This window comes from Anopheles ziemanni, chromosome 3, assembly GCF_943734765.1.
Source record: "Anopheles ziemanni chromosome 3, idAnoZiCoDA_A2_x.2, whole genome shotgun sequence".
Taxonomy (NCBI): Eukaryota; Metazoa; Arthropoda; class Insecta; order Diptera; family Culicidae; genus Anopheles; species Anopheles ziemanni.
Genome location: NC_080706.1, coordinates 25,323,567 through 25,338,953, shown reverse-complemented (window position 1 = coordinate 25,338,953; position 15,387 = coordinate 25,323,567). Strand labels below are relative to the sequence as shown.

The 15,387-nt window shown below is 44.2% G+C and overlaps 1 protein-coding gene across 1 annotated transcript; it reads right to left on the bottom strand.

The window, feature by feature from the left end:
- Positions 1–13,983: 13,983 nt before the first annotated feature.
- On the bottom strand, positions 13,984–15,148 carry LOC131285476 (isopentenyl-diphosphate Delta-isomerase 1). Its single transcript, XM_058314334.1, has 3 exons — positions 14,802–15,148; positions 14,417–14,563; positions 13,984–14,352 (listed from the first exon to the last, which is right to left on the bottom strand). The coding sequence occupies exons 1-3, from the start codon at positions 15,075–15,077 to the stop codon at positions 14,044–14,046; spliced, it is 732 nt and encodes a 243-aa protein (XP_058170317.1). The 5' UTR covers positions 15,078–15,148; the 3' UTR covers positions 13,984–14,043.
- Positions 15,149–15,387: the final 239 nt, after the last annotated feature.

The following is a 15,387-nucleotide window of genomic DNA, read 5'->3' as shown; positions in this document are numbered from 1 at the left end:
CTCCACGCGAAGTGCGGCCTCTTTCGCACAACCCGCAAGCTGCCATTGAAGCTGTCGGACTGTCGGTCGGCGTTGGCCTTAAGCTGCGAGGCCCTGTCACCTCTGTGGGGTGGTTGAAATAGCAATGCAAAAACGATCCGCCGACGACCAGCGGACACTGACGTACAGCCGGTTCCGTTTGGCATATATTTATCGGACATTGTTCTCTCAGCGTCGGCGTGCAGCAGTTAATCTCCGGCGTGATTTCTGCATGAGCACAACCGTTCGAAAGGGTTTCTACTGTGGCCAGACACCACACAGAAAATGGGTAAATCGAAGAATGTACTCAGAACATGCGTAGCGAATAGTAAATTTTTTCGATTGTACTTCATTTCAAGCGTGATCGACGCTGTCAAACTCGTACATATTATGACCACAAACTTTAATGGCAGTGCTTCCATCATTGAGCTAACAAAAAACGGAAAAGCAAATGGGAGCCAATAATTAGATTCAGCGAATTCGTGAGCCGCAACTGCTCTTCGGAATCGATTAGAGGCATAGGATAATGTAAAATTCAATTAGTGTAGGTACGAAAGAAGGTCGAGTGTTGGATGCATCTAGATTCAATCTGCAACGAATGCAATAATGTCGTGATTGAAGATTTTGAAAATATTCATCACCGATTCGAGCAGCAACCCGAGAAGGTTGGCAGAATGAGGTCAACTTGCGACATTACTTTCGTATTGGAGGCGGAATCAAACGTGACTTTCAGAGAGTTTATTGCTCGGGAATAGTTGAAGATCACAGCCTGCGCTTGTATGGTAATGAACATAAAAAATATGTTGAATAAAATATTACTAAATTATATTAAATTTTTCTTACTAGATTTTTTGTGGTTGTTGAGGTTTTAGGACCTTATTAATATCAAGGGATTTCTGGGGTTTAAATTTTTCTGTTTTTCCTGGGCTTGAAAGATAAGAAACACAAACACAATGCAACCAAACACCATTTTTATACTTGTTTGTTTTCATTAGCAAGTAATTGGACTAATTTAACTGACGACCGTAAAACAGGTCTATTAAAAAAGCCCAAAAGGGAACCGTAAATACCCCAAACAACGCGGTGGTTCCGACTGCGCACCGCCCCATGGATGATTGATCAACGACGATGAAACTCATTTTAGGCGCGGTTCGTCAGTTTGGTGCGAGGAGGAAACGGAAGGGTGCAATAAAGCGCATTTTATTTGTTTGTGGGGCTTGTTTTTCTGCGCGCAATGCATAATGCACATCAACCCCGAAACCAAGGAATACCAAGCGGCACCGTGAAACATGATGAAAAATGAGCCAGAACTGTTTGGGTGAAGGGAAAACAGGGGTGCTTCGGGATATCGGTTCGTTCGTTTCACTTTCAAACGTGTCAAGAGCTATATGTTGGTGCTTGCCGATGATGGACTATAAAAATTAGCCTCACGAACACTTGACGATGGCGACGGCTTACTACACCGGTCGTTCAGTGATGCTCGTTATGGTTTCCCGCGCTTTGGAGTGAATGATTAAAATGATAATTTGATGGTTAGCATCGAACGAAGTGCACCATGAGTCACACGAACCTAACTGGTGGAGATGAATTGTCCCGAAGGGTCATCATCAACACCGGAGGCAACGAGCCCATCTATAGGGGGCTCTCTCCCATCCAAAAAGCCCCGATTAGGACGCGAGAGTGAAGCAATGATCGTCTTCGATAAGCACCATTAACTCTGGTATCGTGGCGCCGAGGGAGATGCTTGAATGAAGTACAGCGATCCCAACCGTAGGAACTCGAAAAGAGGCATGCAATAGTCCGATCACTACATCGGTCTGTTGTAACTGATACGCCGTCCCGAACAAAGGTAAACGCTCGCACATGAGAAACTGTTGTGAAAATGAAATTTTCCATAACGAAGCGTACGTAGGGTGGAGTAAATTGGGAAAAGATCATCGATAGATTAGAAAACCATTAGTCGCTGCTTGATGTAGCTATTTATAAAGCGTATGACTAATCCGGTAAGATGCAAATGAAATATGATTAAAATCTATTTTGATGATACAGTAATTGTTTTGATTCCTGTTTGGAACAATAACGATACTAATAAAGATAACTATCAAATTTAAAACAAAAATGAAACAAAATGTTATGCTCTTGGTTGATTATCAAAATCGTATGTGTGTTTCAACAAATTAAACGCCGCACTTGTGAATTCAGCAGTTTATCGTTCCATTTTTCGGTTCCACCATGTCCGACTGCATTCGGAGCGAATTATGCAACAAAAAAAGTTTTAGCGATTAAAACCAAAGCCGTCCAAATTTTCAATAGCATTGTCAGAGTGCACGGTAGGAAAAATTCAACGAGGACGCACGGCTGGAATGTGTAATCGCAAATGGCTCACCCCGAATCGAGGCGCTCGGGCCGAGGTTGATTGATTGATGATGGCAAAACATTGTTCCGTGCCGAAAGCCCGCCCGCCACATCGATGCTCGATCGAACATTTCCCGGATGGGAGTTGCGCAAACATACGCGTATTTGATATGCTGCCCGTACTCGTGTGGCTATGTTGTGAATTATTTATGTGATGAATTATTATATTAAAACCTATCACTCATTCCGCGCGCTTCACAGTGGGGTTTAGTTTATCGAACATGAATTTTGAACTTAAAGTCTTCCGATTCCGCCTACGATCGGTCGAAACATCGATTCCTATAGCTAAGGTTATTGTGTGGAACTCTATTCAATGGCTTTTCAAGACGTTTTACTCTCGATCGAAACAAATGAAGTAATGGATAAGCTGGGCAAGAAAAAACATCACCTCATGATCCTACAGTTTCAATCGTTCTTTGCACTTGGAACAGTTCGTTGCACGTACACACCGTGCCATACAAGGTGTGGTCCACCTATGGCAACTCGCTAATGGCCCGTTGCCGTATGGTGTGGCGAACGGATCGTGTTTTGTGAGCCACGATGTTGCGTGCTTTTGTATCGCTTGGTGACCTTAAGGCGCGACGGGAACGATGGAACACATCGAGACCCTCTTTGCGGCGTTTCTGGAGCTGGTTTGTGCTGCTTCGTCATCTTACAACCGGCACTTCCATCCTCTGGCCAGTGTGTAGTCATTCAGAAACGCTTTCCGGAACGCCAACTCATGACGTCGACTGGAGTGGAAGCATACATATCAACCCCAAACATCAAAGGGAAAGGAAACGCCGATGACTAAGTGATATTCTGGTAAATAAAGCGAATGGCGCAGGTGTTAGTATCACTTCCGCCAAACCATCGGTGCTATGATTCGATGATTAATCACTACGAAGGAACTAAAAATCTATCAACAATCGATTTTCCAAATCGAAACAAACAAAAAACTTTTTTTTAGTTACTACTGCGTTTAGTACAATTGTATTGAGTATTGTGTCAATTACTGGAACGTTTGTGACCATATAATAATGATGGTTTTATTGTTTTGATCTTTTTGCAGCAAATGCAGATTACTTTTGATAGATATGACACAAAAAATGTGTTAATCGTAGTGACAAACCCTGTTTTCCGGGGGTTCGTCGCTTGTTGAGTCTTTCGTTTTTTCGCCGGCGACGCGCGCGGTTTCCCAGCATGAGAAAACAGCATAATCTCGTAATTTTACAAGGTCTAATGGACAACAAAAAGGATTGCTAAGATGAGAACAATGTGCAGACACAGGAAGTTGGTACACATTAAATAATACGCACACTCATGGACGACGAGTCTCTCCTCGGCGTGGAAGTTTGCGCCCTTGCCACCAACAATTTGCGCTAGACCGAACTTACACATTGCCTACAATTATACCAGCTAACGCACCCGACTTCCGCTATCATTACAGCCAGCCCTACCAGCTGCATTGGATAAGTCACCAGATGGAGTCACAGATTGGCCTTTCACTGAGCGCGCGCGCACACACTCTTACATTCCGTGCCAGAAACAATGCGGCTTGAAAGGGAACCTACTTGCCGTCACCTGCAAGGATCATTATCGTCACCAGCGATTACGGCGACTACCGTCGTGTAATCGAAGCTGATATGATACAGCATATGGTGTCGAGTTCGCTAACATGGCCGCATACATTTTCTCCCAAACGGGCCAATGTGCGCGTTGAACTTGTTGCGCGTGTACCCCTCCCCAACCACACAACTTTCTTCGCCGGCTGTCATCAGTTACTCTCAAGCCGGTGCTGGAAAAGTGTTGAAGAAGAGACTCCAACAATACATTGCAATCAGCGGTCCGGTGCAATTGCATTTCGAGCAGGAGTTCGCTTCTGGGACGGAAAGGAAAACGCCTCAATTGTTGTTATTTAAATCCAACCCGGGTAAGAGATAGCGACTGCAGTGAGAGCGAACCGTTTGTGAGCTCATTGTTGCGTCGGGCAAGGCGAATGATTTACAATCAACAGGCGCATCCGTTGCATCGCAGCTTTGTTGCTGGTGTGCAGCGGTTGCATCGGGACAGAAGGAGAGAAACAATGGAGCTAAAATTATCTAAACGACAGAGGGAGGAAAAGAGCTACGGTCCTGTGTTTCGATTGATCCGTAGGGCTTTTACCTGCTCCCCCCCCTTTGGGGCATTCTTTCTTTCAAAAGCGAAACCCGACGAGGAAAAAACGAGTTTGGAGTTCCACTGGCTGATCACCAGAAACACTACCGAGCGAGGGAAAATACCTAAAGTCTACCGGTGTAGTGTTGATGCAGTCGTATTTGACAGAGAGAAGCTTGGCAAAGGGTCACAGTAAAGTTGTGGTTTCCATCCTTCCCGGATGCTGCGGTTTGGTGTTATTTTTGTAGGGTGTTTTTTACGTTGTCTTTCTGCCCACTTTGTGTTCGATCCCAGGGAAATTGTTGGGGCAGCGGAAGTGGTTATAATGCTCGATTCATTTCTGATTGTCTTAATTGTGAGCCGATCGAAGAAAATAGGAAATGCACTAATAGTAGCAGAAATTAATCTGATTTATTGTTGCAAAGAGAAAGGAATTATTGGGAAATCTTATTTAGGGTTCAACGCTTCATGCGATGATAGTTTAACATGATCGCTTTTAATACAATTGCCACTTAATCATTATTTGTATGTTTTGTTGAAACCAGTAAATTTGAACATGATACAAAATAATGTAAAACAGAATTACAAAATACTTGTAAATAAGTCGTTCACTATGAGTAACAAAGTTGAGTATGGTACGATTTAATTCAACTAGTTTTTTATTCCTTTCCCCTTTCAAGAAAATATAAGATCATTCAACGTGGGAGGGTATCGTAAAGAGTTTTGATTCATTGCGAATTCATTGCTAATGAGATTCACGCGCCCGAGAGGATGAGTATGATCTGCGTCATTGCAACATGATGAATACATTCGTGATACTTATTCCACCGGAACGTTTCATTCGTCAAAACGGATCCAAATCATACTTTAACATAGATTATGTCATTTACAGGCCACTTTCTCGCTATCAATAGTACACCGCTGTCAAGCCGGACTTGTTGCTTCAAAACAATTCGCGATGGTTTGGTCTGATAGCGCACAGAAAACCAGTTTTGTTTCAGTTTAGGTCCAAAAGCGCTCCTTTCCAAACCCCTTACACAACTGGTGATAGTGGTTCCGTGAGCTCGTCATCCGAAACTCGATCGCCGAAAGTCCTGCGACGAAAATTTCTCCTGCTATTCGGACATTCGCGATAAAATCAACCCCGCGTCAGGGCTGTTACCGGTTTCCTGCGAGTGTTTTTTTGTTTTGTTCGCGCATATCATTTTCGGGCATTTTAGCTGTTAGCGCGAAAGTCTTTCTTGTCACGACCTTGCTTGCGTTGCCGCTGATAGCCATCTCTTCAACGAAAACATGTGCAGAAGGTGGAAACCAACCGAAAGGAATACATCGCCCATCGCAAAACCCGGGCGTTACGGAATGGTCGGCAGAGTTAGGTTTAACTGTGCCTTTAAAATGTTTTATTAAACAGAAATTATCACGATTGAGTGTATTTTACGCATTTCTACCATTTTAGCGCTTGCTTGCGAATGAGCAAGCGTGTATCTGCTCAAAAGCGTGGTAAGTGAAACGGGAACATTTCCATATGTTCGCTACTAATAGCAGGTTTAGGTAAACTTTTTATATAAACCTATGGACAGAAAATCGGAAGCAAAATAAAAATGAAACTGTTTCAGAAAACATAAGTTTAAATACATAACAATTCATTGTAAATGTGAAAAAACTAAACATAACTATAACAGCTACCATTAAAACTAAATGCAATGTTCGGAGTCCTAACCATTTGAAGTGTTATATTAAAAACATAATTAAAACTAATTACGAGGATTTAATTTTAATTCTCTTGAAGTTTGGTTTGATTGTAAGTAATTATTCCGATAACCCGATGCTGAGGAGACGACGTGCGGGGTTGTTAAAGTGATCGTATTGTGGGGGAGAATGAAAACCCATTATCATATTTAGTAGATCCATCCGCTTCACTTTTCGTATGACAGGTTTCCACGGCGTAATGTGTTAAGTGTGCGGATGAAGTAAAACTTTCATCAAACCGTCGTCAAGCCATGTCTGCTCGAGACCTGTGTTGGACTGCGCCGCTTCCCGCGGTGGACAAGCAAAAGAAAGGCTTTCCCTTTTAGCAAGAGGTGCGAAAGTATTTTTAACTCTATCCTCCATTGATATCGATATTGTTGCAAACAGGGAGAGGCCCACGGAGTTCACAACCGAGTGGCCCGGCTTTCGAGGAAGGTGAACCATAATACGAGTAGCCGGATAATTTACGTAACGGACCGTTTAGTTTTCCCTTTTTCAATGTGAACTTTTCGGAACTCCCAACGGCGTCTGGAATGTATTGTGATTTTTACCCACAAACGGGGAGCTGCAAGAAATAGTTGACTGAACGGGTTAAGTGACACTTCACGAAAACGAGTTATCGTGTGGAAGTTCACACGGAGTACCGCACAGGCGCAGGCATAATGGTGGCAGCCACATCCGTAGTCGCCGTCAGATGTAAAGATTTGAAATTATCTCCAATCCTAAAAGCCACGAGGCATGCTCATGTCGTGCAATTGGGTGGACGAGAAAATGCGACGAGAACCGGCGGCGGGCACTTAGTGTGTGGTTCAATGTTTGGATGAGCTAGCCGTTCCCATGCATTGGTACGGCCTGTCGGTGGGTCCGTGGCTCATACCACCCAGTGATGGGCATAACCGTGCTTTCTCATCACGTTTGAGTAATCTGCTTGGGGTTTGGCGTGCAGAAACCGAGGGTTAAGTCGCCGTTACTTGCCAGACGCTACGATCCAAGATAGTACCAGCGTACCAGCATCGTGCGTTCGACTTGGAAGTAAAAAGTCATGTTTGTGGTTGATTTCTGGGAGGTCTCAAGCCTCCCAAGGACCACCATCGACCCAGACGTACCACGTGCGGGAGGAACTACGCTTCAATGTTCCCTTTCGATCCACCCGAACAAAACAAAGACAAAGGTCACTACGAGCGCTGTTCCCTACTCAATCAGCATCGAGAAGATTGTTTAGTGTTTTCAGGGGCTGTTTCCGATGGGGCAGCACCACCAAATTTGTCCCGCATGTTTGTGTGTGCATGCGTGTCTATTGCGCGATAATTAGCATTCATCACATCACACAGCGGTCAAGATACGAGATCGATTAGTTTTCCTTCTTCCTAGCGGCGTGGGGCGTGTGTTCCATGGACTGCAAATCAACCGACGAAAGATCATCGACAAAGAAATCAAAGATCACGCACTTGAGCGCACCACCGACGCCGTTGAATTCATTAAAACGGTTTTTAACGACACTTCCGAGCTAATAAATTTGCTTACAAAAAAAGGATACACTTTTCAAACTGGCCACGAATCGATACCGTGATGGATTTGCTGATTATGTTTTATGCATGCGAGTGGGATGCCGTTTTTGCATGTTATGCGATCGTTCACTTCCTTTATACTTCACTATGGAAAGGTATAAATTTATTTTTGGCAGTTCAAGTGACCCTCCCTCTTCACTTAGCATTACATCAAAAACAAAAAAAACACATCATTGCATTTATTTAAAAATGGCCAATCATTCCGAGATGAGAAAGAAAGTTGGTGAGAAAAGATTCTTTTCAAAACACACAACTCATTTCTGTTTCCCAACGACCTCTCGAAGCACTCGTCTTCGAAAATGCTAATGCGAAAAATCCTCAATCATGCAAAGCACATCATTGCCATTTTGATGAAAGAAAATATCTGGGACTTTCTCATCGTTATAAGCTTGTTTTTCTTTCTACATAGAAAAGCCCAATACACGGAAGGTGTTTATTTATCTGGCTGTGTCTGGATGTCTGGAAAACACTTCTCTATTTCTTTCCGACGTGTTGTTCATGTGAAGTGAGCAGTTTTTTTTTTTACAAAATCACCCCTAAGAAGGAGAACTTTTAGTCTGACGTTCTCCATGTTACTAATGTGCGAAATGGTCAGCTTTTGCGCGATGTGGGAAGGTGATAATGAAAGAAAATCAGCGACCGTGAAAACTATCAGATATTTTGACAATTTTCTGCGTTATGTTCGTCACTGAAAGATGAATTTATATTACCGAAACTGATTGTGTTAAATATAGGAACGATCGTCGGGCATGATGGATTTGGTATTGCGATTTAACTTGATTTCACCATCATTCAATACGCATGTCTTCGTTGATGCTGGAGTGAAATGCCATACCATACTTAAAGCGCTGTTTAAGAAAAGCAGCATTGCGTGAGCACGTGGGTGCGATCCACACGAAATCAGAAGATCACGATTGATCCACGACACTTAATTATCGCGTCGTGCGGTCGAAAGAAGGTCTCGCCGAAGTTGCGACCGGTAGACCACTTCGATCGGATTGACCAAACTACATTTGGATTTCACAAGAATGTAAAGCATCGGCAGCCAAAAAGTATTGCTACTGATTTAAGTATGCAACCGATCTTGTGCTGCAAGATCGAACTCGTCCTCAATTGATCGGTGAAACAAGCAGTTGTTGTTAAACCGGTGTAATTAGCAAACGGTTGCCTTCTCCGTTAGAGAGAAAACTGATGAAGCCGAGAGCTATTTTCCCCGTCGTCATGGATCTGCCATTTGGATCGATTGAAGACGACTTACTTGAGATGCAAATTTGTTTTGCATACCGCAAAGAAAAGGTACTCAAGGGTTTCAAACTAGGAGTTTTCTTTGACCCCAAATGATACTCCTGTAGCTTTTGGGCGAGTTTGAACGCATAACCATAGACGGTTTTATTATGCCACATTTTCAAATTGTGCTACTTTCCATGATGATCAGCACCCCGCCGAGCGAACGGTGCAGTTCTCGCAGGATGTTGTCTAGCAGGAAATTCAAGTGGAAACTTTAATCCACCGGGGTGTAGTTTCTAATTCATTGCATCTTGCACCAAGGCACCGACCTCCTTCTTTGGCCTTTCTCTTGCCTTACGATGGCCTTCTCGTTGCACCAGGAGACTCCCCTTATTCGTTCTCCCCGTTTCAAAAAGTGCCATGAAAATCCCCGTGGAAAGTGCGGCCAGTCCACAATGTTAGCGTGACTGTTTGTAGTTCAGTGGGCCACAAACAGACGGTCACTTCCTGGCGTTGTGATCCTCGGTGTGCACGAGAAGAGGTTCGTTTCACCGGTGCCAACCGCGTACAAATATTATTGCCACACGCATTTCACCGCAACCGGCTTTCCATTCGGAAGTGGAACAAGCTGAAAACTGGTGGCTTTCGTAACCTAACGGGTTGGGATCTGTGATGGCGAAGCAACGTGTTCCGCTGATCGAGATGCTGGTGGAAGCGACAACCTAGCACAACCCACACAGTTCCTCTTCACTGTACTGTACAGTTTTCCTATACAATTCCACACCACATTTTGGAACGTTTTCTTTTCTCAGGCCTTTCTTGTCTTGTGTTTCTATCTCGGCTCAAAACATTGGCTTGGCGGTTGACTTGCAAAGGTGTTTATTTGTTTTTATTATTTGTAGTTTTGGGTTTGCCGGTTGACTTTCGTTTGCCGGGTTTTTCGTCGAAAAAAAAAAAATTGTCGTGGGCAAACGGTACTCGCCCGATTTGGCAAATGATTGAATCCTACGCTCGGGTGTCGCTGGTAGATGACGGAGTTCCAATTTGGGAAGGTGGTCGAATAAGGAGACGTCCAGAGGACGCGTTCAATGACCGTAACATTGACCGAGAGAGGAATGTTTGTTTTTAGCGTCGTATGAGCCTTTAGCATGTGTTTTAGTTTGATTTACTAACTCTGATTTAAATCTATTTTCAAGTTCGTATGATTGTTGTTTGTAAAACATTTTATTTATTTCCGTAAAGAAGTATAACCTTTTCCTTTTACTTCATATATTACTATTCGATAGTCCAGACGATTTTATTCAACTTTGAATTTACCGTAATCATTTGGTGTTACTATACACTTGACCTATTTACAAGTCAAGTACAAACCATGCATGTCACGAAATGCCCTTTTTCGCCATTTCTCGTACCGGCTGTATCAAATTGGGTAATCTGACATTTTAATTACGCTTGGCACGCACACGAATTGTTAATTTTAGAAAAGACGTTGCGTTTTCACCTTCACCAGACATTGGTGCGTTGATGCGTCGCAGCGAATTTCTGTAGGTAAGGTGGGATATTTCTTTTTGGTTATTAGATTTTACGAGATGAACTTTCGATATGTCGATTTTTAGTTAATAAAGTTAAACAAGTTGGGGTTTCTTGTTATTAGCTACACGCTTATTTGTTACTAAAAACCCAACGTCCACCTTACCACACCATTCGTTGTTCGACTGCTCCTAAAAACCCACACACTCGAAGCAATTATTCTACGAGCGTGTCTGGCCGTTAAGGAATCGAAAAGTCTCCTTGCGAACGAGTTCTGCTCGTTGGCGATAAACATCGGTGTTGCATCGAAAAACAAGTTTGCCTGACAATCCCAACCGTTTGTTCTTGAGACGCCTTCCATTTCCTCATCAAGTCGGTGGACTAGATGCTTGCAAGCCAATCACACAGACGGCCAGTGCGGTTGGGCAAGTACCAGGCTCCAGTTTCCAATGTTTGCGGAGCTCGTGGGCTGGAATGGAGTTAGCGTATCAGAGCCAGAGTATCTGCGGTGCGACGGCATAAAGGTTTCCGTTCATGACGCTCATGTTCGTTGCTACCGTTTAATTTAGTTTTTTGTCGACCGGTTAGGCACGTTGTTGCTTGGAGGCTTTTACAAGAGCAGTGAGCCCAAAAAGAAGAGAAAAAACGACCAACGGGGTAATTGCGAAGGTAAATGCCTCAAGGCTATTTATATGCTTAGCCTGTTCTCCCGTTCTCTCAGCCAGTGAGGAGATTGTCTTTCGAACCCAGACCAACAACTACTTACTGAAAATTGATCCGGGGAATCCTTTACTGAGGCAACCGAGCCCTTCTTGTGGTATTAAAACTCTTAGTTCTAAAAAACGCTGTCTTATCCAATCGTCAACCTAGGTGTGCTGCTTGAACAGTTGTACCCTGGAGTGCACTGAAATGCACACCGGGACGATGTCCGTAAGGTTTCCGTTCCACTATCGAACAAGGAATTGCATCGTTTTTTTTATACACGAAAACATAAAAAACACCCCTCCGTTTGGGGTCTTTCTATCGGTTGTTTCCAAGTGTGCCGGTGCTGGTCGTGACGGAGGGCAACATACATGTACGCCATGCCTGCTATCGATTCCGTTTCACGAATATTATTGCAACACACGGTAGCATGAAACATGAATAACAAGTAGTGCAAACCGGCGCCATTGCTTGCCAACCCTCCAAAAGGGGGTGTGTTGAACCGTTTCGTACACCGCACGAATAAGTATTGCAATCGTCGCTAAAAGGTAAGAAAAGTAACCATTATTCAAATAGGTCACACCCGCATCTTCTCATTACAAATTGGAAAAATCCACAATTGATTTATGTTCCAATTGGGAGAAAGTTTAAAATGGCGTGACCGAGTTTTCAAACCTTGAGTAAACAGCAACAATTTTCAGGGGTGTCTGGAAAATATAAATAATAAACCAAACAACCACTCGAAACCTCTCAACAAATGGCACAAATAAAAAAAGTAAAAGTTTCAGCAAACAAAACTCACAATCCGCGTGGGGGTACGCCGATAACGTTCACTTTCCATCGCCCGCTGGCCTCTCCTTGATACGAAGCCCCCGACGCTCATCCGTCTCAGGAACGAGGCCAGCAATACCCTCATTATCCCCCTCCTTGTACCTTGCCCGGTACCCGCAAGGGACGATGCAAAAGCGATGTAAAATCGATCATCGAAACATCGATCGTACACTGACCAGATCGTCGCCCTTTGGATACAGGACAACGATGGCGATCACCCTTTCCATACGAAGTTTTTTCTGCTCGTTGGACCGGTTAGGAGGGGCAACGAAGAAAGCGTACTTTGGGAAGCAAAATAAAACGAAGAACCACCACCGGTGCCGCGATTTCTCGCGGTTCCTGCTTCTTCGTTCTCGTATTCTGAACGTGAACGCCATACGTGACCGTTCTACTTACCGCAAGGGCACAGGAGCAAAACAAACACGGCTTCGTTTGGGGCTGTTCAAATAAACTTTCCTTTTCACAAACTTTCAACACTTTTCGACCTGCGTCTGCTTCTTCGTTGTACCGTGGTGGTCACTGCAGTTTGCTGTACCGCGGTTTCATGTGACCCGAACCGGTTTGGGGCTTTTCTTTATCTCCGTGGAAGGGCTACAGAGGTTTTAATTTGGCAAGTTCTCAAACTGTGGAGTTGGCTAAGTGGCTTTTTGCCCCTTCCCCCAGAAGAGTTTGGTGTGATCGTGCAGTTGTTTCGGGCCACCACTAGATCACAAAACGAGCTCCGGCACTTCTTTGGACCACTTTTGAACACTTGCACCACATACACACACAATTTGCATGAAATGGCCAACAGAAACAACACAATTAGGGTGCAATGCTGCAATGTACCCCGGTTTCACGCGACGAACACGGTTTCACGCGACGTTTGATGAATTTTTGTATGGCGGGATTTTCCTTTAGACCCTGCTATACGCGGAGTGATACGCGAAACTCACATGCGTGACTGGAACGTTGGGCACGTTTAGCTTCACGCAGCCACCAACCTGCCCTACTCGGTACGCAACAGTGCGATAAAATGATCCACACGCAAAACCGTCCACGGGTCACACACTTCCGGTGTGTATACGCACCTTCTCTGTGTGGCTGTTCGCGACCACCTCGTGCGGTGTCTCGTACACGACTGAAAACTCTTCGCGGCCATCCGCGAGCAATCCCTTTCATGCGTTCAGCGGTTCACCCCACGAGGACCGGGAGAACGCAAAGAGCGAAAAGAAATTGTGACGTCACAACGTCTTTAGACCCCAACGTTGGTTAGGGGGGCACCGGTTTTCTCACGTCTCGAGACGCTCGGAGATAGCGTCCGATGTGGATGCTCATCTTGCTATGGTGGGGATGAGAATTTATGGTTAAAAAGGTTGTTTGGCGATGCTATCAGGGCATAATTAGAAACTGGATGATCGTTCCCCTTTCAGCTCTTGAAAAGAAGGTGTAAAATTAGAAAAAAAATAAATCATACTCATTAGCTTTCAAATTAAGTTTTGGTTGAAATCCAACGGTTTACGTTAAAAAAAGAGAAAAGATCGAACGCCTCTCAGTTTGCTTCAATACTTCTGGAAAACTATTTTAAGGTAATTAAAAATTAATTGCTGTGCTTTAACGGTAATCTAGTAAAAAATTAAAGCTGCTTAGTGAAATTATGATTGAAGATTCATTGTTTATTCATTTTCATCTGTAAATTGTTACAAAAATAAGTAAATCTGTATAAGTTTTTCCTCCACAACAGGTAACCCTTACGACTATAACAACGATCATAGAGAAATCATATATTATATTGCCCCACCTTAACCACTTGCAGCTCAGTTTTCGCTGATCACCGATGCCTTGGTTTTTCCTGTGGTCGAATGCCCATTTTGGTATAGTTATCCGTTTAAAATCGTTCGATTTGTTTGTGGTTTTCGTATTTTCCCAACTGATGCAGATTATCCCACCAGAGCCGTAGACGGTGCTGCAGGATAAGCCGGAACCAGGGCGTCAGCGGTGCATCTAGGTTACCGATCGTAGCGTCCAGCTCCTTCCGGCTGATGTAGCGCACTTCGCTCACCTCGGAGTCGTTCGGTTTGAGATCGACATCCTTCTGCAAGAACAGAATGTAGTCGATCTCGTGCTCGCCCCACGTACCGTCGCCCCGGTCGGCGTAGTGTATGCGCGTGAGGTAGTGGAAGTTTTCTGGCCTCGCCTGGAAATGATCGGTAAATGCAGGAGTAAACGTGTGTTTTTGCTGTATGTTGCCTTTAACTTACCTGAGCCATCGGAATACCGAGCTCGTAGTTCAGCCTTCGTTGGGCGGCGCGTCGTATGCCAAGGGCATTCAGTTCCTCCCGTTCGCCCTCGATGTCCCACAGCGGATGGCTACAGCAGGCGTTGGTAAAGCAGTCGGGAAACGTTATCTACCCAACGAATCATGTTCGTTGTCATACAAAATACCAAAACATAAACAGACACAAATAAAAGAAGCACGATCTACATAAAATCAGGAATAACAATCATCGCTAGCGTTTGAATTATTCATCCTGTATGACGTAAGGATGGAAACGGAGCGAACGATTGAGGCGCTGGCGCTTGTGTAGGGTGAAATCTGTGGGAGAAAGTGGGTACAATCAGCCCACCAGATGATAAAAAGCATACCTTGTGGATGGTTCTTCGTTGGAGCAGCATATCACCAGCACTGTTGAACAGAAACACACTAAATGCTCTATGCAGACGAATGTTGCCTTCATCATCCACCCGATGGCAGTCCCGCTTCGATATGCTGCCTGTGTACTGATCCTGATCGTTAACCAGGATACATTTCTCCTCCATTGCCAACTCCTGCAGTTTGGCGAAGTTTGCCGCGGCCACATTTGAATACGCCCTGGTAGGCAGGACGAGCGTGCGAAGCGTACGAGCAAGTTGGCCTAACATGTTGGCTTGATTTCACTCAAATACTAGTCAAATAAACTAACGAAAACTCAGACAAGACACTGATTGCTCATTCGAAGACTCCGCCTAAAGGACTGTACGACTCGAGGAATGATTATTTGCGTTGCGGAACCATTTGTTGGCAGTCTAATCTCTTGGAATTCGTAAACAAACCTTCGTTTCAGCTCTGTCAGTTTCCATAAAAATTTGACATACACCATGCTCATACTTGTTCGATCAAACTAAAATTCCACTACGTAAAGTTACATGAATTTGAAAAAATAAGCAAGATGGCTTGAATCGCAGTCCATTG